The sequence below is a fragment of the Trachypithecus francoisi genome, unplaced genomic scaffold (genome assembly GCF_009764315.1).
Source record: "Trachypithecus francoisi isolate TF-2019V2 unplaced genomic scaffold, Tfra_2.0 Lachesis_group10, whole genome shotgun sequence".
Classification (NCBI taxonomy): Eukaryota; Metazoa; Chordata; class Mammalia; order Primates; family Cercopithecidae; genus Trachypithecus; species Trachypithecus francoisi.
The window spans coordinates 6,097,341-6,122,044 of record NW_022681455.1 but is presented as its reverse complement, the minus strand read 5'-3'; the positions used below and the strand labels follow the sequence as shown (position 1 = coordinate 6,122,044).

General features: G+C 42.3%; 1 protein-coding gene across 2 annotated transcripts in view; it reads left to right on the top strand.

Annotated features, from left to right (window-relative positions):
- F13A1 (coagulation factor XIII A chain) overlaps window positions 1-19,273 on the top strand; it is a 157,395-nt gene extending 138,122 nt beyond the window's left edge. The window contains exons 14-15 of one of the 2 annotated variants that reach the window (XM_033216116.1): window positions 11,379-11,515; window positions 17,559-19,273. In XM_033216116.1, coding sequence (XP_033072007.1) covers window positions 11,379-11,515; window positions 17,559-17,712 — 291 coding nt within the window. In that variant the 3' untranslated portion in view covers window positions 17,713-19,273. The remainder of the gene's footprint in view (window positions 1-11,378; window positions 11,516-17,558) is intronic. The other variant, XM_033216117.1, reaches the window with a different exon arrangement.
- The last annotated feature ends 5,431 nt before the right edge of the window (window positions 19,274-24,704 follow it).

Sequence of the window (24,704 nt, the reverse complement as noted above, 5' to 3'; positions counted from 1 at the left end):
TACCCTTGAACTTAAAATAAAAGGTTTTTAAACAATGAGGACTTGGAAAGAGAGCTAAATGCAGTAAAAGTACAAAACCACAATGGCTCAGAGGTCCAGAATTACATAGGACATATTTCTGTAAATTCTAAGAAAACGCTTACACCCTTTTTCAACCTCTTTGAGCCTGGATGGACACACAACTGACTGAGCCTCAAGGTTGCTGCAGGCAAATGTGCCAGGCACAGGGTGCAATTATGTGAGAGACAGAGAGGAGACCACAGCCCTTCCTGCTCAGCTCAGTCACGAGAAGGGTTGGGACCAGCCCCTGGTGATTATGATGACAGCAGCTATGATTTATTAAGCACTACATTATTAAACGCCTTTCTGCTGGAATCTTATTTAACCCTCTCTACCATCCTACAAGGAGGACGTTACTATAACCCCTGTTTTACTGATTAGAAAACTGAGAGGACCAGAGAAGGCAGTGCCTTGTAGCACAGTGGTCAGAACACGGGCTCTGGAACCAAACTATCTGGGTTTAAAGCTTGTTTTCTGAACATCATAACTGTGTTTGATGGACAGATCATTCCACCTCTCTTGGCTTCTGCGTTCTTATCTGTAAGTCAAAAGCAATGGTAACTCTCCTTCTGGGGTCTTTGTGAGTATGTTATGAGTCAATGGATGCCTGAGTCACAGCGCATACCTATATACGCTGGTTGCTGCTATTATTGCCATTATTGCTGTTTATTAGTAACTGGCCCGTGATCACGTGCCTACTGAGGGAAGGAGAGACACTTCTGGCCCAGGTCTTCCTGACTCGGAAGTCCGTGCTGGCAGCCGTTGGGCTATAGTGGAACTATCACACAAAGCAGAGGTGGTCATTGACTTTGCAGAGAGTTTTGTATTCAAAGGAGGAGAGATCACCCACACTTGAGTGGTGTGGGACATGAAGAAATAAGACTGTAGAAAGATGAATGGTCCTCCGTGAACGGATAACGTTCAACCAGTAGAGACGGATGGAGAGACCCCTTCAGATGCTAGGAAGAAAATGTTAGCAAGGGCTAGAAGGGAGGTGGAGCAGTGAGAAGTGTGCCCTGGCTGGGGTGGAGGCTGGGAGCAGGGATGAGTAAGGGTAACCTGAGAAAGATAGTTTAGGGCTATGTTGAGGGGAGTCTACAATTTTGGATGAGAGCTTTATCATCGACTCTGTGAACAAAGAGGCTTCAGGGGAGTTGCTAGAATAGGAATGTAACATGATCGTCAACTCCGCTCTCCCACAAGTTGGAGCCACATTTTCCTTCCTCCCTTCTCTTCAAAGCCTTTGCTCAAAGCATTGTCTTCTCGGGGAAGTACCCAACTCAGCCTTGGAACTGGAGTTTCCAGCTGTTCTTACCTGATTCCCCTTTAGAGCAAATCTAGGCCAATCTGGAACAATATTGGGCTCACATGTCTGAATCCAAGTCACTGTCAACCAAAGCAGGCCAGTGGCTGCCTGTTTGTGCATCCCAGTGGGCCCAGTCGTGGATTTCACTGGTCCCTGTGGTGATAAAGATGGAGACTGAGCTCAATTGTGCTCCCAGTCAACCATTCCCAGCACCCACCATATGTGAGTCAGAATGTGTGATCCTCACATGGAAGCAGGCAGAGAGAGACAGTCATTAAACTTTAATGAGCACACGTCTCTTTCCCCATGCTATCAAAATATTTTGACGAGAAAAGAAAATTTCATTACAATCAGACATAGAATTTTTCTCTGCCTTCCCATGTGTTGCTTGTTCTCTCTCTTTCTCTCTCTCTCTGTCTCACACACACACACACACACACACACACACACACACACACACATCCTCTCTCTCTGAACCTCAGTATCCCCTTTGCAAAATGAATACACTATGATTATACTGCTCCACCTGTTAAGTACAGGCACATATAAAACACAGCCTTGGGGGGATTCACATCTGTAGCAACGTTTGTGAGAATACATGGCCTATGTCCGAGCCTAGTAGCTGCTGGTAAATGTTCTCTTTCTCCTCCGTAGTCCCATCAATGCCTGGGGGTTGCTTAGAGCAGTGTGTGGGCCACTGGACTGAAGTGGGCCAGTGGCCTGAATGTGGCCCTCACCTAGTGGCATGGAATCTCTTGAATCTCTGGTCACCAGGTGTTGAGTGTATGCAGCATTCCCTGTGGAATGGGGCCCTCCTCATGCAGGAAGGCCCGCCTTGGAGATCCTGATGTAAGGCCTGGGAGAGAGAGGAGATGCTCACATGTTCCTTCAGTGATCTCTACTCAGTACCTGCCATTCTAAAGCAGCTCAGGAGCCAGCACTTCTGTGGTATTCTCACGTGGAAAAAGTCCTGCAGCCTTTGCAGGATGTCAGCAAGCACTGATAGGACTAATTTTCTCATATGAACTAGGAACAATTTTGCTAGGAGAAAACATAACCATTTTTTATGCATGTGATTTTTAAAGCTACAAGCATAAGCAAACAGGTGTCTCCAAATTTTTCAAAAAAAAACTTTTAAAATTAGGACAATTGGGCCGGGCGCAGTGGCTCAAGCCTGTAATCCCAGCACTTTGGGAGGCCGAGACGGGCGGATCATGAGGTCAGGAGATCGAGACCATCCTGGCTAACCCGGTGAAACCCCGTCTCTACTAAAAAAAAATACAAAAAACTAGCCGGGCGAGGTGGCGCGCGCCTGTAGTCCCAGCTACTCGGGAGGCTGAGGCAGGAGAATGGCGTAAACTCGGGAGGTGGAGCTTGCAGTGAGCTGAGATCTGGCCACTGCACTCCAGCCTGGGCGACAGAGCGAGACTCCGTCTCAAAAAAAAAAAAAAAAAAAAAAAGTTAGGACAATTGACTGCATTTGCTCTCTACTTATTTTGTCCATTAGCTGAATGACTTTCCAGTTTTTATTTATCTCTTTATTTAGTCACTCTTGCATTCATCCATTCTTCATATAGTTATTTGGTGCCCACTCTGTAAATAAACTGTAGCAAATGCCTAGAGCTTTCAAAACCATTATCAGAGAGGCCGGGCACAGTGCCTCACACCTGTAATCCCAGCACTTTGGGAGGCCAAGGTAGGTGGATCCCTTGAGGTCAGGAGTTTGAGACGAACCTGGCCAACAAGGTTAAATCCTGTTTCTACTGAAAATACAAAAATTAGCCAGGCTGTGGTGGTGCGTACCTGTAATCCCAGCTAATTAGGAAGTTGAGGCAGGAGAATCACTTGAATCCAGGAAACAGAGGCTGCAGTTGAGCCAAGATCCTGCCATTGCACTCCAGCCTGGGTGACAGAGCAAGACTCAAAAAACAAAACAAAACAAAAACAAAACATTACCAGAGAAAAATTCAACAGTGAGAACATTTTCTTTCTTTCTTTTTTTTCTTTAGAGTCTTGCTCTGTTGCCCAGGCCGGAGTGCGTGGTGCGATCTCGGCTCACTGCAACCTCGTCTCCTGGGTTCAAACAATTCTCCTACCTCAGCCTCCCGAATAGCTGAGATTACAGGTGCCCACCACCACGCCCAACTAATTTTTGCATTTTTAGTAGAGACAGGGTTTCACCATGTTGGTCAGGCTGGTCTCGAACTCCTGACCTCAGGTGATCCACCTGCCTCGGCCTCCCAAAGTGCCAGATTACAGGCGTGAGCCTTTGCGCCCAGCCAACAGTGAGAACATTTTTGTTGTGTTTTTCTGAAATGGGGTAAGATTGCTACCATTTTCTTTCAGCACTGGCTCACCTGGAACAGCTCCAGGAGTGCAGTTGCTCTGTTTTAACCTGAGCTAACCAGCACTTACACAGAGCCTGGGGTGCTCTTCTTGTAAGGACAGTGTACATGGGCCCTGTGAAAGAGGCTTAACCCACAGAAATTGACTTCAACAAGCAGAATGTCTACATGACCAACACTGTTTGGTGGGGCATTGTATAGATAACACAAGACCCATGGGAAGTATCACTATTGACCCGAGAGGAGGCAGGGACCTTCCTCTGGGCGGCTTCCCAGGCCAACACTTAGTCCTTTGCAAATTGTGCCCATCTGGGGGTGGGAAGGAGAAAGTGAGCGGACCCAGTGCAGCCCACTCGCCAACCATCAAGCCCTGCAGCCTGGCATGAAGCCAGGCCCCCCCCAAAAAGGGGGGTCCCTTTCCACTTTGCACAGTTGCACCTTGGCTCCAGCCCCATGTCCAGATCTCTTCCAACTTCAGACACTAGCTTGTTTTTTCTTAACAACCATCCTAATGTTGTGTTCTAACCAGAGCTTTTCATGAGATGCCCACAATTTTTACTGAGGTTAACAGTAGAATCCTCTTCCGTCTCCTATGACTTACACCCCAGAAACCTACCGGGATGGAGCAAGGAAGGGTGGCTGTGGTGGTTGCTGGTCCCACTCCTCCCACATCCCAGTCATACAACTTTATCCCAGAGGACACATTAAAATTGGAGAAACCACTTGAGATGTAATGTGTGCCCCAAACAAAGTACATGACAGCGACTGGCTACAATGTGAGATTTAGCTATAGTTTCATTTCATTCCGTAAATATCACAAACTTGTCATCAAGGCAGAAAATGGTAACAAAAACTATGTGTTCTCATTATTCCTGAACTCTGACCATTTTCCCCTCCGTGCCCACAACCAAGCACGTTCTCTCTCCAACCTCCTGTGCTCTCTGTGGCTCCATCACACTCTCGTCACCAAGACTCACTCCTGCCCACACCACACCCTTCATGGGGAGGCCGGAGATGGGAACCGGGAGGTGGGCTTCTTTACTTCTCTCCTTTGTGGTTCTCTTCTCTAGTCTCTGAGAAACCGAATCCATGTCATTCCCCATAGAAAACCTTATAGGTGAGGAGGTTCTCATGGTCACCCTGGCAACATGTTCTCCCTTTAAACCTCATATTTCATTAATGCTAGTATATGTCAGATGCTCTGTTGTATGATATTACATTGAGTCATCCCACTAACTGCATAAGAAGCTGAGGCCCAGAGAGGTCAAGCCACTTGTCCAAGCACTCAAAGTGGCAGCCCCTGGTCTTTAGCCCCTTCATCCAGCTTGCTCTCCCTTCAGCTTGGCCTGGAATAGCACCACTGTGTGCATCCCAGTCACCTCAGTTATGTCCATGACACTCTTTCAGGTTATTTATGGAGAAAAATCAGAGGTATCTACCTGTGAGCTGTGAGGGACTCTGAGCAAGGAAAGTCTGCTTACCACAGGGTATCCCAGGAGGGGACACCTTTAGCCTTGCTCCCGTAGCTGACTCTCCATCCCCTCGTGGCTGCTTTCACAGGGGATTGTGGCCATGGAACCACACTGTGGGTGTCCCTAGCCAGGATAGACGAGCCTAGACCATGTCTATGAGCCCTGCTCATCAAAGGTGTTCTTTTCTATCTCTCTCTCCAGGACAGCTACAGAACAGTGCACATTTTAGGATGAAAATGAGGAGACACTGGTAACTGCGGTACCTAAAACATAATTGGCTCTGTGCATTTCATGTTTGCTATTGCTTTTAGTCTTAAAGAGAGACACACATGAGAATAACCAATCTCACATTCCAGTCATGTAATCCCAGTATGTCTGGGCTACTGATGCTCTTTTTAAAAGTGGCATCTCTGTCATTTTTAAAATAGAAAATCCTAGATAGTGATTCCTATTATCATCAAGTAATATATATCAGGCCCGGAGGCTACCTTGTCACATTTTACTCTGGCATAGAAATCTAATTCCTTCTCTATAAAGTCAAAAAGAGAGAGGTGAGTTATAGGTGTTTTCTAATTTAGTTCAGGGTCCACTTATAATCCTCGTCCTCAACTGATGATTTAGTGATAACTTAAAAGGTGATGCTGCAAATGATTCTTTGGTGGATTTCAGAAAATAAAGAAGCTGTTCCAGCAAAAAAAGAAAAGTTTCTATTTTTACCTCTCTTCTGTCAGAGATCACAGTATATGTAGTTTTAAAGATGAATGTTTTAGAGTCAGAAAGACCTGGATTTATATCCAAGTTCTGCCAGATTCCTAACTCTGTAAGCTTTTTATTTATCTTCTACATTTCAATTTCACATAAACAGAATGGGATTAATAATCATGTCTACCCCCAAGACCATAGGGCTGTAGAGAAGATTAAATAAGGTAGTGTAAGTAAAATGATGAACGGAATGCCTGCATTACTAAGTAAACACTAACTAAATAAATGTAAGTCGCTTGTTATTATTGTTGTCATTAATCAGAGTCAGGATCACGTGTTGCTGAGCAAAGGCTATGGCCCCAGACTGTCCACTCTACATTTGAGTCTCTTCTACCCTACTTACCAATGGTGTGAACTTGAGCAAGTTACTTAACTCCTCTGTGTCTCCGTTTCCTCATCTATAAAATGAAGACTCCTAATGTTTACCTCATAATGTTGGGAGGATTAAGTGAGTTGATAGAACTTTCTTGGGTAATGGGAACATTCTAAATCTGCTCCATCCAATACAGTAGCCACCAGCCGCGTGAGGCTACTGAGTCCTTGAAATGTGGCTAGTGCAACGGAGGAACTGAATTTTTTACATTTCACTTAATTTTAATTAATTTAAATATAAACAGTCACAGGTGGCTAGTGGCTACTATATTGATAAAAATATAGACTGAGGACATTTCCTAACCATCCTAGAACCATTAGCATTGGTTAGTAAGTGTTCATCTAAGTGTCAGCTAAAAGCAAGGGTAGTGCCTGTGGTGATGAGCAGAGTTTACAAACAAGAAATTGCTTGTTATCAACAGTGATCACAGGCCAAGGGGGAGGGAAAAAATACAGTTTCCAGAAATATGTGCGATACATGATTGAAAGTATTTGAAATAAGAGCAGTTAGATGCGCTAATAAATTATGTATATCAAATTGCCAACTTAATTTATGTTACTCTTTCTCAAACTTTTTCCTTCATTTCAGTTTCAATTTTGAATACAGTTACATATTTTTAAAGCATATGCTTAGTGGAAGATATCTTGTGATTTCTAAAAAAGTTATTTCTTCCCAAAATGTTTATATAAGAGAGAGTATATGTGCGTGTTAGTAACTTTCCTGTTTACCAAGGAATCAGAGTAGCAGCTCATTATCATGAATTAGTATAAAGGACAGGAATTCAGTGTGTCGATATCAGTAAGTGGTATGTTACTTGGAAAAGTATCATATTACAGGCTCATTTTTTTAAAACAGAGATATTTTAAATGGAATCTTGAGAAGAACTTAAGACCATCAAGTATATGCAAAAGGATTTGATGTCACCAAGTAAGACATATGCTTTATTCTTTTCTCTGGCCCAAGTAATGAATACTCTTCTCTAAAGTGAATACACATAAAAGTTTCTTTTTGAAGTAACCTTCTCTAAATTGCCTGAAGGCTTCCTTTATTTAAGGTTTTATGAGAGCAAGAAAATGAAAAATAGGACTATGAAAATGAAATGAAAATATGACTATGCAGATATGGAATTATGCTTTCAGCAATAAGGAAAAGGGAGCTTTGCAGATTCCTAAAATAATGTGATGCAAACACATTTTCTCCCCAAATAGTCATTGTTCTCAGCATTTTGTAGGTACCATAGCATGGTGCATCACTGAAATCAACACATAACATGAAAACACTATGTGTTAGCAGCATGTTCCTCAAAAAAAGCAAGGAGAGGGAGACACCTCCAGTTACGTTTCCCAAGCAGAACACAGTGATGTCGAGCATTGGGCAGGTTTTTATGTTTAGTTAGGTTTGAGTGTCTAAGGTTCATTCCCATCAGTAGTCAGGGACAGGAAGTTTACATTCTCAGTGCAGGAGACAAATGTCAGAAAAGGGACACCGGTTTTTGTTAATTGCAAAAGAAACACTCTACAACCAGAGAAGGGCTTCTCCTCTCACCCCTCCCCTACCTTCTCCCTGCTCCCCACTCCAGCATCAGGGAAATCTGGGCAGAATTGATACACCCATGCCAGCATCTAATTACAGAGATAATACTGGAAGCAAACTGATTAGGCATGACATATGAAATTACCTGAGAAGGTTTAATCTCCTGATCATATTCAGATCTGAAGCCTATCTATGAAGGGCTCAACTGCATAGGCCAGTTTCTCAAACACTAAACATTCCCTATCACTGTCATCAGTGACCTGGAAGGGTGTAGTTCACTTTCCACAGCGTAGGAGGCTTCATGTAGAGCCAGTCTACTGGTGTGGAAAGGGTTCTTAGTCTAGGGATCATGGGCCCCTATGAATAGTCTATGAACCATGTATAGACTTCATAGGCCTATAGTGAGTACCCTTAAAATGTATGCCTATATTGTATATGTCTTATATTTGTCACTGTGTATGTCTGCGTGGAGGAAAGGTCAGTAGCTACTATCAGATTTGCTTTTGAAGGAGCTTATGCCCATCCTTATATAGCATACCGTGGAGAAGACAGATGGCTCCAAATATTTTTTCCAGAAAGAATAAAGTGATCATAGCAAACACTTTTGCCAATAATGTCTCTGTAGCCACTCCATCTTCTTCAGTTTAGAGAGCTTTTGTAAATGCTATCTTTATTTTGTCTTTTTTTAATCCAAAGATGTTTTGGAAATTTTTCTTAATGCAGGAAAAAATACATTGGACACGCTTGAGAATTAAATCAAGGACACCATGTAAAGTATTCTGATGTATTGCTACACCTTCAATATCTAAATTGATTGAGGCAGGGCCTCTGGGAAGAAAGTGAAAAATTCAGTCTGTCTTCCACATGTTTTGTCTGTACCAGTGGTTTCCAACTGGAGGGCAATTTTGCTTCCTAAGGAATATTTGGCAATTGCTGGAGACACTTTTGGTTGTGATGGTTGGGGTACGGGGCTGCTCCTGGCATGCAGTGGGTAGAGACCAGGGATGTTGCTTAACATCCTGCATTGTACAGAACAGCTCTGCAACAAAGATACATCCAGCCCAAAATGTCAGCAGTGCTGATGCTGAGAAACCCTGATCTAGATCATGATTACTCTGTTTGCCACAGCCTTCAAACCAGGTTTATCCCTCCACATCCCATGTGCCAGCCAGCCATAAAAGTAACTTCTGGTTCATGTTCCAGTTTGCCTATTATTTAACCAGTGTCCTCCCCGTTATGCCTTATTCATTCTCAGTCTTGTCAGTGTGACTTCAAATCCAATGCTGCTCCCACTGATTTGAAAAATCTCCCTTACTTCCCGATTGGCATATATATATATTTTATGGGGGGACTTCAGTATGAAACAGTTTTGGTTGTCTTGTTATGGCTGAGTTGTTGGCTTTTCCAGCTCCCCTGACCTCAGAGCAGGACTCTATCTTAGAGTTCAAGATCTCCAGTTACACAGACTTTAACTTCAATCCCAGCTTGGTCATTTAGCAGCTTCGAATCCTCATTCAAGTTAATTATTTTCCTGAACCACAGTTTTCTCTTTTATAAAATGAAATGCCTGGCACGAATGATCCTGCCCCAGAAAACCTCCTTCTTCTTAAGGGAATAACTATTATTATTGTCTGATCGAGCTGATACAAATATAACCCTTGTGTTGTGAGGCTTACGTAAGAATGTATGTGAATTACGGTTGTCAGCTGGGGCTGGTTCTTCGTAATCAATAGGGGTGCCTCAAATAAATGAATTACAGGATCCACCCATTACCAGACTGAGGATCGCTGGTTAGAGTGCTGGACTCCCTGCCTGGCACATGATCCATGCTGTCTAGGTGCACCTGCTGTTGTTGCTGCCATGACCATTGTCTGCCCCTTTCCTAGTTCCCCTGAACCCATCTCTCCACCACTGCCCTCCAGGAGATGAGGATTTAAATGTAACAAAGTTGGGGAGTTGTCTGGAAGTTTCATTTTTCTTATAGACTTAAGAAATCCCATAGCCATAAATTTATTCACAAAGCATGGCTTGATGAGTAAAGCCATAAGACTGTATTCTTCTTTTAATTGATATATAAATAATTGTAAGTATTTATGGGGTAAATGTGATTTTTCAATTCATACATACAGTGTGATGATCAGATCAGGAAGATTTTATTCTTGACTGTAGCATCAGTAAGCGAGGGTCCTCTTCTCTGGGCAATGTCCTTCCTCTTTGCCTCCATTCTTAAAAAAGGCTCATTTCCATATATTTTCTCCCATATTATATAGTGGCTAAAGAAACATGGTATAGTAATGGCTGGGTTGTCATATGGAAGATCCAGACATCCAATAAATTCCATTTTTGAGCCATTGACTTAATTTAATAAATATTTATTGGACATTGGTATTGAAGTACTAAGTATTGGAGTTAAAAGTGGGCTGAAATATAAGGCGAATAAGACAAACTACCCAGAGCATTGCTACCCTAAAAAGCATCAGCTGAAATGCATTGAGCCTTTGCCATGTGCCTTGCAATATGTTTGTTGTTTTATGAGCATTTTTCATTCCAAACCTTTCTTGCAAGGGAAGAACTATTATTCTTATCCTATTCCCAAGTTACTTAGAGCTTATACAGATCCATTCATTTGGTATACATAGCTCCTAAACAAACAAACAAACAAGTCTTACAGCCACCTGGCATTTTGCAGCACATTGAGTTTATGTTGGAAAAGCATATGGATCTAAAGTATGTGGCATACAGTAAACACAACTTAAGGTATACTAATAATAAGAGCATTCTACATAGATCACCCCATAAAAATGTCAGTCCATTTTAAAGACAAGAAAACTGAGTGTCAGAAAGCCTAAACCACCTGAGTCCCCACTGTGAATAAGTGTTGAAGCTGGCACTGAGCTCTGGCTGTCTCCTGTGTTGTTCTTCCAAATACCTGATACTGCTGAGAGTCATTATAGATCAACTCACCAACAAATAACCTTTTATTCTCCTGGACTGAGGTAGTGTGGCTGCAGAAGAAAAATCTCCTTTCCTTATTTTAATATCCAGGTTCTTCTTCTTCATGTTCAATAGTAAGGACTCCAAATGTGTCTAAAAGTAAGAAGGCACACGTGTCCTGAAGCATTTTCTACCCCTTGAACTCAGGAATCCCCTGTGTCCCAGCAGGAAACTTGATGCCTATCCAGAAGCAAAGTTCACTTGGCCGCCCTCACCGTGGAAACCTGTTACCACACCAAATGCACTTCCCCCTCCTGCTGACAAAGAGCAGTCAGTGGCCACCATTATTGACCTGAGCTCTAATTAGGCTGGTTTTATAATGAGAAAAGGAGTACGATTCTAATGAGTAAATTTCCATCTCTTTCTCAATAGGTATCCCCCAGTCAAAGCAATCAGCTATCCTCATCACTCTGGTTCCATTGCCAGAAAAATAACTGTACCATAAAACTCTAGTAAAAGTGAAGATGGATAAGGCAACAAGAGAGCAGAACGAGGTTTTATTTGCTGCTAATGAGCTGCATTCTCTCTCTTAGGTCCGTGGTGCTCAGGTAGTTGGTTCTGACATGATTGTGACAGTTGAATTTACCAATCCTTTAAAAGAAACCCTGCGAAATGTCTGGATACATCTGGATGGTCCTGGAATAACAAGACCAATGAGGAAGATGTTCCGGTAAGCCTTGGGTTGGGGAGACCAGGCAGGCAGTGCAGGGCTGCGAGAAGTTTTCTCTGCGTGTGTCTTTTCCAAATATAGATCTGCTCCCCAGTGAAAACGTCTGGGAAGCTGCCTCCTCCTTGCTGACCATGGAGTAAAACTTTGATTTGACCAGCATTTTCATCGTTTAATCCTTAAAGACACCCTAATGATGTGGATACTGCTATTATCTCTCTTCTGTAGCTGAGGAATTTGAGGCTTTGAGAGGTTGAGTCTTCAAACCTCTCAAAGGTTTGACTGGTTGAGTCTTCAGTTACACAGTTTATGAAAACAGAGCCAAGATTCAGACTCAGGCTGGTGAATTCCAGAACCCAAGTTTGAACCACTTTGCTGTACTACCTACTCATGTATGGACAATTCTCATCTTTATTGAGCTTCTACCATGTGTCAGATAATAGGCTGAGAGATGCTCCCTTTTCATGGTTCCTTTGTCTCCAGCCTCACCTCACAGATTTTACCATCCCAATCACTGTCTACAACTGTTGGATTCAGGTTTTTTTTTTAGTAGAGCCTAAAGAGTTCTAGATGGTTCCCCATTCAGGGGACCAAAGACAACCCCAGGTTCTATAATGATCTGAATGAAACTCAGCCTCTTCCACACAGAGCCCCCTTCAAATTGTGCTTGACAGGTCTCAGTTTCTGTGACCTCTACTAACAAAGAGTGTAACACAACAAGATAAACCATTCCATGGTCAGGTAGCTCTAATGGTAAGGAAACATGTTTTTCTACCATTTGATCCTACCAATGATCCTAATTCTGCCATCTGGACTGACAGAAAGTAAGGCCCATCTCTCTTCCATCTGATGGTTTGCAAATGTTTGCAAACAGCTGTCTCATCTTCTTCGAATCTTTTCTACCTGGGGACAAAAATCTGTCCTGACTTTATTTCTCTCTCCTCTAACGTGGTTTCAGCTCTCTGTCTCTCTCTCCCACACATTCCAATTTGTCACTACTCCTCTTAAAGCGTGACACCCAGAATGGATCCCAATCTTTGAGGTTTATTACTTTCATTTCTACCACAAATAAGTCCTTGTCAGCATCAATCAATCTAGCACATTTCCTGTGGGGTGACCTTCTAAGGCACAGAAAGGGAGGTAGAGGACTTTGGAAACCGCCTCATGACCAGATATGTTAAGAATTTTCCCAACACCCTTTATGGAAGCGACCCCACTCTGGAATCTGTGGGATAAATGCAAGGCCTCACTTAAACCGTCTGGGGTACTTTATTGCCCATAAAGGGCTCTCCACATTTCTTTCAAATTACAAGGCTTATAGCTTCTGCATCTCATCATTTAAGAGATGCCTTACTGCAGATGCAATAAACAACAGAGAAAATAATCTGAGTGCTTTTGAAACAATGCAAGCACAAAACATAGCAACCTTCCTGTGCTAATAGGAAAGTTGCAGGAAAGAAAAAAGAAGTAAATTACTAATCAACCCCAGCTAGATGGAGAGGTCAGCAGCCATACCCCTGCTTTCATCAGAAACGACAGTCTCACTCACCCGTTCTCGCACCTTCCCACTCGAATCAGATGCAAGAATCGTTCAGGCAAAGTGAAACGCGTTTCCTCTTCCATAGAGCCCCCTGCTGTATCCAATTTTTCCTTCCCAGACAGTAACCCCACAAGCTTTATCTGAGTGTCCTGGAACCTCTTCTATCTTTACACCTTGGCTATCCCCCCAGAATTCCACCTTGGTCAAGGTCAACACATGAAAAAAGGACACTGTGTGTCTTAGACAAAAGATGAATGATCACACAGTGCAATGACCCACTATTTGGGAGGCCTCAGGCTCAAAATAGGTTAAATCTCCAGACAGTTTGTTTACTGTTAATGTCTGACATTGGGGTGGAGCAAAGTGGAGTGAATCGGGAGAAAGGATGGATAAGGCTAGTCCCCACGTGGACACAGATGTCCTGCCCACACACTGGCTTAAGGTACTATTAGTAGTTACTGCAACACGTAAGTCTAGGCAGACAAGTAGATAGACAGACAGGCTAGCTGCTCTTAGTCAGTTTGCACTGCTGTAACAGAAATGCCATAGATTGGGTGGCTTATACAACAAACATTTATACCTCACACTTCTGGAGCCTGGGAAGTCCGAGAACAAGGGGCCGACCAATTTGGTTCCTGTTGAGGACTCTCTTCCCAGCTTGCAGATGGCTGTCCTTTCACTGTGCCCTCACATGGGGCAGAGAGAGGGAGGACAAGTTCTCTGGCATCTCTTCTTCGAAGGGCACTCATCCCATCATGAGCTCCGCCCACATGACCTATTCTAATTTAATTACCTCCCCAAAGCTCCATCGCTAAATGGTATCACACTGGAGTTTGGATGTCAACAAATGAATTTGTGAGGAGCACAAACATTTAGTCCATAACAGTTCTCAATCTCTCTTTTTAAGTTTTTTTTTACTGACACATTGTAATTGTACATGTTTATGTGGGGCAATTTGATGTTTTGATTCATATAATGTGTGTTGTATAATGATCAAATCGGAGTATTCAGTGTATCCATCACCCCATGCATTTATCATTTCTTTGTGGTGAGAACATTCAAAAGCATGTCTTCTAGCTCTTTTGTAATATACAATACCTACTGTTAATCATAGTTACCTTATCATGCAATAGAACACCAGAACTTATTCCTCCTATTTAACTGTCACTTTGTTCTCATTGGCCAACCTCTTCCCATCTTCCCCTTCATGTTCTCCTCCTCAGTCTCTGGTAACCACTGTTCTACTCTTTATTTCTATGTTATCAACTTTAAAAAAATTTTTTTTAGTGTCTACATGTGAGTGAAATCATGTAGTATTTCCATGTCTGGTTTATTTCACTTACCATGATGCCCTTCCTCCAGGTCTAATTCATGTTGTTACAAATGGCAGGATTTTATTCTTTTTTATGGCTGAATAGTTATAGAAACCCAGATTCAGGGTGGAATGTCTCCCAGGCAAAAGAAGCTTTATTTCTCAGAGACAGTCAAAAATTGGGCTAAAAATCACGACATAGAAAACATTTGTCATCTAGGATGGGCTTACAACTTGGACCAAGCGCTACTTTCTCTGTTTACTCCTCACTCCGGCACACACCTTCACAACCGAGACCTGAGCCAGTCCATGCCCACTTCCATATGGTCAGATAATTAGAAACACTCCACTGTGCCCTATGTTGCCAAGATCTGATCTAGGAGTGCCAGATCCATGTAACAACTTGGGCACCTAGAAAGTGCAATTCCACAGAACCAAAATCCTTTACAAGACTGTATTTCTCTCTAGAATACAGCTCTTAAATAGTTGGGGAATCACCACCCCCAACTCATTCACCGACACCCTGCCAGATGTGGTGTTTAGAAGGCAGGAGGTCTTGAGCCCAAAGTAGAGGGCCTGGAAGGTGGGGAGCTGGTAAACAGGGAATCGGAGCCAGGAACAAAGAAGGCGGTGCTGTGTCTCACCCCTCACTCGCCCTGAGCCAACTCTACTCTGAAATGGTTTACCTTCCTGCTCTTCCCCCACTGGCTCCTGCCTATCTCAGATGCACAGAGGTTCCCCCCCCACAGACTCTTAGCTTTCTGCACTTGAAGCTTCCAGAGCATCAGATAATTTATCTTCCAGATTTACTTTGCTCTTTAGAAAATGATCCAGTTCAGTAAATTATTTCAAGAGAAAAATTCCCCCACTTTGTGATTTGGGCTTAAACTTTAAGTTTCTCAAATAGGACAGAAGCTAAGGGCTAGACGCACAGAGGACAAACTATGGGTAGTTGCAGTTTATTGTAACAATAATCTCATTTGCCTGCGTGCATTCAAGATGATAAATGGCCGGTATCTCCTGATGGCTCAGCACATTACTGAGAATCATTTATCACAACATCCATCCCCAGAAAATAGGATTACTCCAACATTGCTCTACTTACCAAAATGATTTTTTCTCTCTATTATGAATTTATCTGTATGTAAAGTAGCATGCATATGTATCTTCATGTATGAGTATCTTCATGTATGAGTTTTTTCGTATGTACACGTCATTATGCCAGATGGTTTTATGAGTACGAGAAAATGATAAGGGGGAGCTAAAGATTTAGCTTCTATTTGAGGTGGTTATCTACAGTACATGGTCTCAGGTCAGGTCCTTAACCAGGGCCACTGTTTCACAAAGTGCTTCTGATTGATCACTTGGGGGAACCAGAGGAGAGACAATGAATGGATACAGGAAACAATAGCACAGCTGTTGAGAAATAAATATCGCAAACCTACATTGGTATTGAATTGAGCACTGTGAATTGAGGACTGAGAATTTTCTCTCTGCATGCAGACAGGAGAAACTTTCCTAAATTATTTTGCAAAGAGTTCAATGAATCCTCCATGAACACTTGTGGGACAGTCTTATTACCAAGTCAAAAAGCATCTTTCCTGCTTGAGAAATAAAACCTATGAAAAAGTAAGCACAGTGGTCAGAAAAAGCCTTTTCTTTTTTTCTTTTTTTTTAATTTCCATAGGTTTTTGGGGGAACAGATGGTGTTTGGTTACATGAATCAGTTCTTTAGTGGTGACTTTTGAGATATTTGGTCACCCATCACCTGAGAAGTACATACTGTATCCAATTTGTAGTCTTTTATCACTCTCACCTTTCCCCTGAGTCCCCAAAGACCATTGCATCATTCTTATGCCTTTGCACCCTCATAGCTTAGCTTCAGCTTATGAGTGAGAACATAGGATGTTTGGTTTTCCATTCCTGAGTTACTTCACTTAGAATCATGATCTCCAGTTTCATCCAGGTCACTGTGAATTCCATTATTTCATTTCTTTTTATGGCTGAGTAGTATTCCATGGTATATACATACCACAATTTCTTTATCCACTCGTTGATGGGCATTTGGGCTGGTTTCATGGTTTTGCAATCACAAATTGTGCTGCTGTAAATATGTGTGTGCAAATATCTTAGAAAAAGCCTTTTCTTATAGAACATATGGTGTATACTTTTATGAAATGTAGTGAAGAGTAGCAGAAAGCGTATGAATATGGGTCTCAGAAAAACCTGGGTTCAAATTTCATCTCTGCCTATTTACCAATTGTGTGATCTTGAAAAAGGGACTTCATTGGTTAACCTTCCATTTTTCTTGATCATAAAATCTACTGCATAGTATCTGCCTCAAAGAACTGTCATACGTATAAAATCTGAATATAATCTCCCAAGGTTTATAGGGGAGGCTATATGTGAAGCACCCCAGAGAACACTAAATCTCCCCAGCCCTGATTAGCCTCAGTCTGCACTGACATGGGCTTGTTTATGACACTCAGGAAGACTTCAGGGCAAAGGCTGGGAGGAAAAGGAGAACACCAGAACCACTCAAGGCTATGTCATTGACCAGATACATTAGGACATTGGCAATAGATGGTAGCAGAAAGTTGCATAGGTGGAGGGGCCCAATTTGGTGGTTGAAAGAGGAATTTTAATTACAGAACATGAAGATTCTCAAAGTCAAATGGCAGCAGGCAGGGCTGTGTTCCAGATGCTGAGTCTGGGAACAAGGTCTATCCCAAGGGAGTTGGCAAAAGCTAACTTGAGTGTCAGGACCACAGCAAAGGCAGCTGGGGGATTCAGATAGGACTCTAATCCCAGGAGGAAACTAGTGGCAAAAGCTGAGCTGAGGCTCAGAAGACCAGTCACATAGATAAGGCTACTATGGAGGGCTTAGGGACAAGCTAGAGTTAATGGTTGGATAGGGCTCAACCCAGCTCCTGATGGCCACTGGGAGGCCGGCGGATGCATCCCAGTGGAAGGAACCATGACCCAATAAGACTGTCAGTGACAGGTTCTGCAGAGCCTTATGTGAGGGCCTCATTTGGGGTGTCACTTGCCGAATCAGCCAGTGAGAGTCTTCAGTGCCCTAAGCACCAACTGAGAGAAAGAAAGCACGTGACTTAGGCAAGAGTTTTCACTGCTTCCTGATCAAGGTGGAAAGCTGGATCTTCCAACCTCTCCTCTCTTTTCCATCCTTTCAGTGAAATCCGGCCCAGCTCCACCGTGCAGTGGGAAGAAGTGTGCCGGCCCTGGGTCTCTGGGCCTCGGAAGCTGATAGCCAGCATGAGCAGTGACTCCCTGAGACATGTGTATGGCGAGCTGGACGTGCAGATTCAGAGACGACCTTCCGTGTGAATGCACAGGAGGCTGAGATGAACCATGGCATTTGGCGCTTTGTAGTCTTGGCTAAGGAAATTCTAATGCAAAAATAGCTCTTGCTTTGGCTTAGGTGTGAAGACCCAGACAGGACTGGAGAGGGCCCCAGAGTGGAGATCCCACGTATTTCAAAAACATACTTTTCAAAGCCCAGGCTATTCGGCATGGAAGTTAGTTGTTAATCTCTCTACCTTCCAAAGAATGCTGAGCATTAGTTTTAATTAAGCTCTAATTAAGCTCTCATAGCTCATAAAAGTAACAGTCGTCATTTATCATCACAAATGGCTACAGCTCCAAATATCAGTGGGCTCTCTTACCAGGGAGATTTGCTCAATACCTGGCCTCATTTAAAACAAGACTTCAGATTCCCCACTAGGCCTTTTGGGAATAATAGCACATGATTTGGGCTCTAGAATTCCAATCCCCTTTCTTGGGGTCAGGTTCTACCCTCCAGGTCAGAATATTTCTCCCAGGACTGGAGCACAACATGATTTTTATTTTTGGCAAAGCCAGGAAAAGGTCTTTCATTTTGCACCTGCAGCCAAGCAAATGCCTGCCAAATTTTACAGATTCACCTTGTGAGAAGAGGTGGCCCCATATTAACAAATTGCATTTGTGGGAAACTTAATCACCTACAAGGAGATAAGAAAGCAGGTGCAGCACTCAAGTCTATTGAATAATGTAGTTTTGCGGTGCATTTTACAGAAGGTGTCGCACTGTGGCCTGATCAGCAGGAGCCAATATCCCTTACTTTAACCCTTTTTGGGATGCAATACTAGGAAGTAAAGTGAGGGATTTATCTCTTTAGTTAGTGACTATATTTCACCCATCTCTCAGGAATCATCTCCTTTGCAGAATGATGCAGGTTCAGGTCCCTTTTCAGAGATGTAATAAGCCCAATAAGATGGAGAAGCTGGTGGATCTAGTGACCAGATATATAGAAGGACTGCAACCACTGATTCTCTCTTGTCCTTCACATCACCCATGTTGAGACCGCAGCTTGGCACTCAGGTCCTGAAGGGTAATATGGACTCAGCCTTGCAAACAGCTAGTGCTAGTTCTGACCCAACCACAGAGGATGCTGACATCATTTGTATTATATTCCAAGGCCACTACAGACAAGGCTACCTGCTATGTATTTGCAAGGCTGATTTATGGCCAGAATTTCCCACTGACATGTATAGGGTGTGATTTAGGCCAGTAGACTGTGATTCTTAGCAAAAAAAAAAAAAAGGAACAGTGATAAGGATACTGGGGGCAAAATCAGAATGGAATTCTCTAGTCTATATAACTACATTTCTAAGCCTTTGAGACTGTTTCTGAGCCTTCAGCACTAACCTATGAGGGTGAGCTGGTTCCCTCTATATATACATCATACTTAACTTTACTAGTAATCTCACAGCATTTGCCAGGTCTCCCAATACCCAATTTTAAAATGAAATGCATTTTGCTAGACAGTTAAACTGGCTTAACTTAGTATATTATTATTAATTACAATGTAATGGAAGCTTAAAATAAAGTTAAACTGATTATATTTGCATCTGAGCAGAGGTGAATGCTTTTAATTTTCAATATAACACACTACTAATCACAACTTCTTGAGAAACCATCCTTCCTCGGCAGTAGACAACCCAACCTGGATAGGAAAACAAGCATTTATCCTCTAAAGAAAATGACTCTAACAGGTGTTAATGTCACCGTTTTCTTCACCTCTCTCTTTCTACATTTTATTAACTATATTCACTGAAGGATCAAGTTGCATATTTAGTTCAAAAACCAGCTTCCAGAAACTATAAAATCTCTGTAGGTATTTTCTCATAAATAAGCTCATGAACCATTGTGGTGAATCAGTGGATAGCCAGCATGGAGACCTGCATAATGAACACCTGTTATGGTCTTACGACAATCATATATAGGAGATCCTATATTCATGGCAGACATCACCGAACAATTGTAGCTCAGATAAGACCTCAGAATCTTTCTCAATTCCAGGTAGCAACTAGCAATTGATTTGAAACTGGCACCCAAGATGGAACCTGTTTGTCATGCTTACCCTTAGAGCCAGCCCATTCCCTCTGATAGCTGGGATTTCACACATGTATTAATGCTATGGCTCTAAAAATTATAATTTAGCAATGGTAACAAGCAATGTGTCTCAGGTAGCAGCAGGACTTTGAGTTCCAACTCTCCCTGAGTCTCTACCTGTGCTAGTCCTCAGTGCTTTTAAACAAATCCTTATTAGTGTTTGGAACTTCAATGACAAAAGAGGGGAAACATAAGAAACATAAATATTTTTGTTTCTTTTGGTTCTCCTCGGGGATATCTCAAACAAACCTCAACAATAACACATATAACATGATGATGATGAAGACAGATAGATAGACAGATAGATAGATAGATAGATAGATAGATAGGCAGATAGATAAATGGATAGATGATAGATATAGATAGATAGATGATAGATAGATAGATAGATAGATAGATAGATAGATAGATAGATATAGATAGATAGATTGTTTTGCAAATATTTCACCTCATCAGTCTTGTGACAGAAGTAAATATAACTATCTCCATAATTAAGAACCTAATTGAGCCTAGGAAGCCATGTATCATGGCAAATCAAGCTGGGGGTGGGAGTGAGCAGTGAAACAACTCTGATTTCAGAATCACCATTTGCTGTACACTGTTTAAATCTTTTGTTGCCTCCTCAGAGTTTTAAGAATGCTGGCTTAAGACTAACTTCAGGATTCTTTGGAGAGCTGCAGTAGAGCAACAAATAAAAAACATGTATAAATTTATATTAGAAATGTCACGGGAAATGGAGTTTGTGCTAGACTCATTGGCACTCAAAAGTCACAGAATCCCAGGGGGAAAGTCACTGCTTATGAACATTCGTCCAATGTTATTACAAAGTTAATAGTCAGCCAACCCAACCATCAATTCATTCACCTTTTCTACCATCCAGCCATCTGCCTACATCCAGACAACCGTCTAGCCTTCCAGCCATCTATCCATCCTTTTTTTCCAACTATTCACCCATGCATACATCAGGTATCATTTTAGAGAACAGAGATTTCAAGATAAAAATTCCATGGTTCCTGCTCAGAAAGAGTTCATTAAGCAGAGGAGTAGCAAGATATTTAAACAGATAATCCACAACCAGATAATAGAGCTATGCCCAGACTGCCATAGGAATAAAGACAAAAAGATGTCTGAAGAAGCCTTCCTCGACGTGCCCAGGAATAAAGGAGGAAAGGTTCAGTTTGAATCTTGAAAAAATAATAGGTAAATTGGAGACCATTTAACAAAGAGGAGCCCGTGTAACAACCTAGAGAGAAGACCATGAACATGGCCCCCAACTGGCTTGGGATGGAGAGATGGTAAGCATCCAGTGAGAAAAGGTGGGGCCAAAAACACAGGAATGGGTCAGAGTTGGAGCACTTCCTGAAATAAGAATTTGTTTCTTCTGGTCTGTATTGTAGAGTAGAACTAAGAGAGGCTGCTAGGAACAAACTGGATACAAAACTAAAAGTTATGGGTGGCTCAAGGAGTGACAGGGCCAAGAAAGTATGGGGCAGAATGTCCTAACTCAGGACAGTGAAGAAAGTGTCAGAATGGGGGCGTGGCCATAGTTGGATTCAAGGATGGGAAATGAGACCTACCAGGCTCAAGTGGATAAAGTGGGAGAGATTGCATGTAGAGACAGATAGCTGTGTCAGAAACTATAGAATTATAGTAATGTAGACAGACAAGTTCCTAGAAGCTAAACTTTGGTCAGCCAAGTAAAATCACCATGAGCAGGGACTGCTGAAGACCCAGAATCTTGCCCCTCAGGTCAAGCTTATGTCTGTCTTTGAGACAAAGTTCTCTCCAAACCAATATCTCAAAGAAATGAACTGCTTCTAGAGACATTCCTTCACACCTTAGGACAAGTTTGTCCTTCTGTTCTCACCACCCCAACTCATTCAGACTCAATTCTGCCTTCCCAAGCACCTTCCTTTCTCCATAAGAATGAAACCAACATCATTCTTAGCAAACTATCACAAGAAGAGAAAACCAAACACCGCATGTTCTCACTCATAGGTGGGAACTGAACAATGAGATCACTTGGACTCGGGAAGGGGAACATCACACATTGGGGCCTATCATGGGGAGGGGGGAGGAGGGAGGGATTGCATTGGGGAGTTATACATGATATAAACGTCATGCACATGTACCCTAGAACTTAAAGTATAATAAAAAAATAAATAAATAAATAAATAAAAGAATGAAACAAACAAACAAAAAGCTTTTTAGTGTGTCTGTAAGAAATTTCTTTGTTGAAACAAACAAATAAATGAGAAACAAAGCACCTCAGTTGCATCGGGAAAAGGGACAGGGAAATTGTGTTCACCTCAATTGCCAGGAATTATACTCAGCATTTTCTAGCTCTAAAGACAATGGTCATTTTTAAAAGATACTTGGTAAACCAGTTGCTGATTCTACGCATGAACTCCCATTCATTTTCACACTAATCATTGTTCTAGGACTTACGTAATTATCTAAGTAATGTTTCAACAGTCCTGAAACTAACATAATGGGTCCTAATGAGCATTTCCTATTAGTAAACAGCATGTACCTATAAACAAAGAGGATTCTTTACTCTCTTTTCTGATTTGAACAAGTTTAGACAGTGGGAAGGTACAGTATGAAAAATATGCTACCACCAGATTTAGGATTTATTATAAAGGTGGTAGATTTTAAATGACCATAAAATGATTGTCACTTTCCATTGAGAGATAAGACCCACATACCCTCTCCTGCCCTTAATTCTAGGTGGGCTGTGACTGCTTTGAAAGAATGTGATAAAAACAATGCTACCAGTTCTCAGCTCCAAGCCTTGGAAAACTGGCAGTTTCCACTTATTGTCTCTTGAAATTCTCTTCATAGAAGCCCTGAGCTTCTGCGTAAAGGCTCAACTACTCTGAGACTCCCATTCTGGAGAAGCCATGTGTATACACACTTCAACCCTACTCTGAGCTCAGCCTTCCAGCAACCTCCACCAAGTCCATCCTGGCTCTCCAGATCAGCCCATCCATCAGCTGAACACCACCAAGTGACCTCAGTCAATGTCACTTAAGAATCACCCTGCCCAACCTTGCCCAAATTCCTTTCCACCAAATGATAAGACAGTTGGTTTTCGCTGGGCGCGGTGGCTCAAGCCTGTAATCCCAGCACTTTGGGAGGCCGAGACGGGTGGATCACGAGGTCAGGAGATCGAGACCATCCTGGTTAACACTGTGAAACCCTGTCTCTACTAAAAAATACAAAAAACTAGCTGGGCGAGGTGGCGGGCGCCTGTAGTCCCAGCTACTCGGGAGGCTGAGGCAGGAGAATGGCGTAAACCCGGGAGGCGGAGCTTGCAGTGAGCTGAGATCCGGCCACTGCACTCCAGCCTGGGCGATAGAGCGAGACTCTGTCTCAAAAAAAAAAAAAAAAAAAAGACAGTTGGTTTTCAATTTTTTATTGATACATAATATATGTACATATTTATGGAGTTATCTGCATAGAATGTATAATGAGCAAGTCAGGAAGTTTAGGGTATCCAGCACCATGAGCATTCATCATTTTCATGTGATGGGAATATTTCAAGTCCCCACTTCAAGCTATTTTAAATGTGCAATCCATTGTTGTTAACTGTTATTTTAAGCCACTAGATTTGAGGTCATTGGTAATGCAGTAAAACATTACCAGAACACTAAGTTTAACAAGCTCAGGAAAGAGAGCAATTTACTGGTTAATGCTATTCTTTGCTTCAAGGAAATGCTTAGTGTTTCTGAACTTTATCTGTTCTTTCTGAAGAATATGTACAGATACGCACTTTATTGTCTCTCAGAAGCTTTCACATATGTCAAGAGACCTAATGTATACTCCCAAGCATAATAGTTTAAGCATTGCCATTTCCTTTAACTCTTCCTGCTAAACTGAGGTTTTATGGGCCTTCCACCATCCTTATCTCCATCAAGATTTGGTTAGATGCCGTTAGGAATAACTTGAAGAAGAGAGAGAGAGCACAGTGATGAAAGATGGCATTTCTCTTTCACAAAAACCTAGGAAATGAGGCCTTCCTGTGGATAACCTTGAAGAGATACCAGATTCTCTAGTGGCCCCATGAACCAGCCTACCTGTGAACTGAAGTACTCAGGAATGGCCAGTGTGGTCATAAGCTCCCATTCTATTTTTTCTTCTTGGATATTTAAAAATGTCTTGATGTGCACATAGATTTATACTGATATAGCCCAAACTATGTGAAACAAAATAGAATAAAGTAATTTACTTTTATATTGGTTATACCTAAACCCAAAATTTGCAGCCCCTGGAATTAGTGAACTTAATAATGTCCTGGAACCAAGTGTTTCCGGTTAAAGGCGAGTCAGAAACTAGCCATGGGTGTAGGAAGTCAGGTGCACTTTGGCATGACTGACAGCAGTGACCCAAGATCCGTCTGGCCTTCTAGCCATGTGTCCTCAGCCCTCACCGGTGGTCACAATGACCAGCCATTCTCCTGCTCAGACTCCTTCTACAAGGCCAATTTATGCCACAGCTGGGACCCCATGTTTTTGTGTAAACCCTTTCATCAGAGCACTGCCCAAGAACCATGGAAGGCCCATGTCTAGGTGGTCTCCTGAGGTCCCTGACAGAATACACTGGGAGTGCTTCTCTCTGGCAAATCTTCATTGTTCTTTTCTGTCAATCAGTATGACACAGCCCTCAGAAAGGGGAAGGGCATCTGATTTGCCATTCCATACCTTTTTCCTCAGAAGAAAGATTCCTAAATTTCATAGAGGATGTCCTTCTGTTGTGAACCATAGCATTTTATATGGTTTTTGAATGTTTTCCTACCACAATGACATTTTTATTCTCCTACTTTTGATGACATTTTATTATTCACTGTTTCTTTACATTTTCAGGTGCTAGCCCCATAAGCCTAA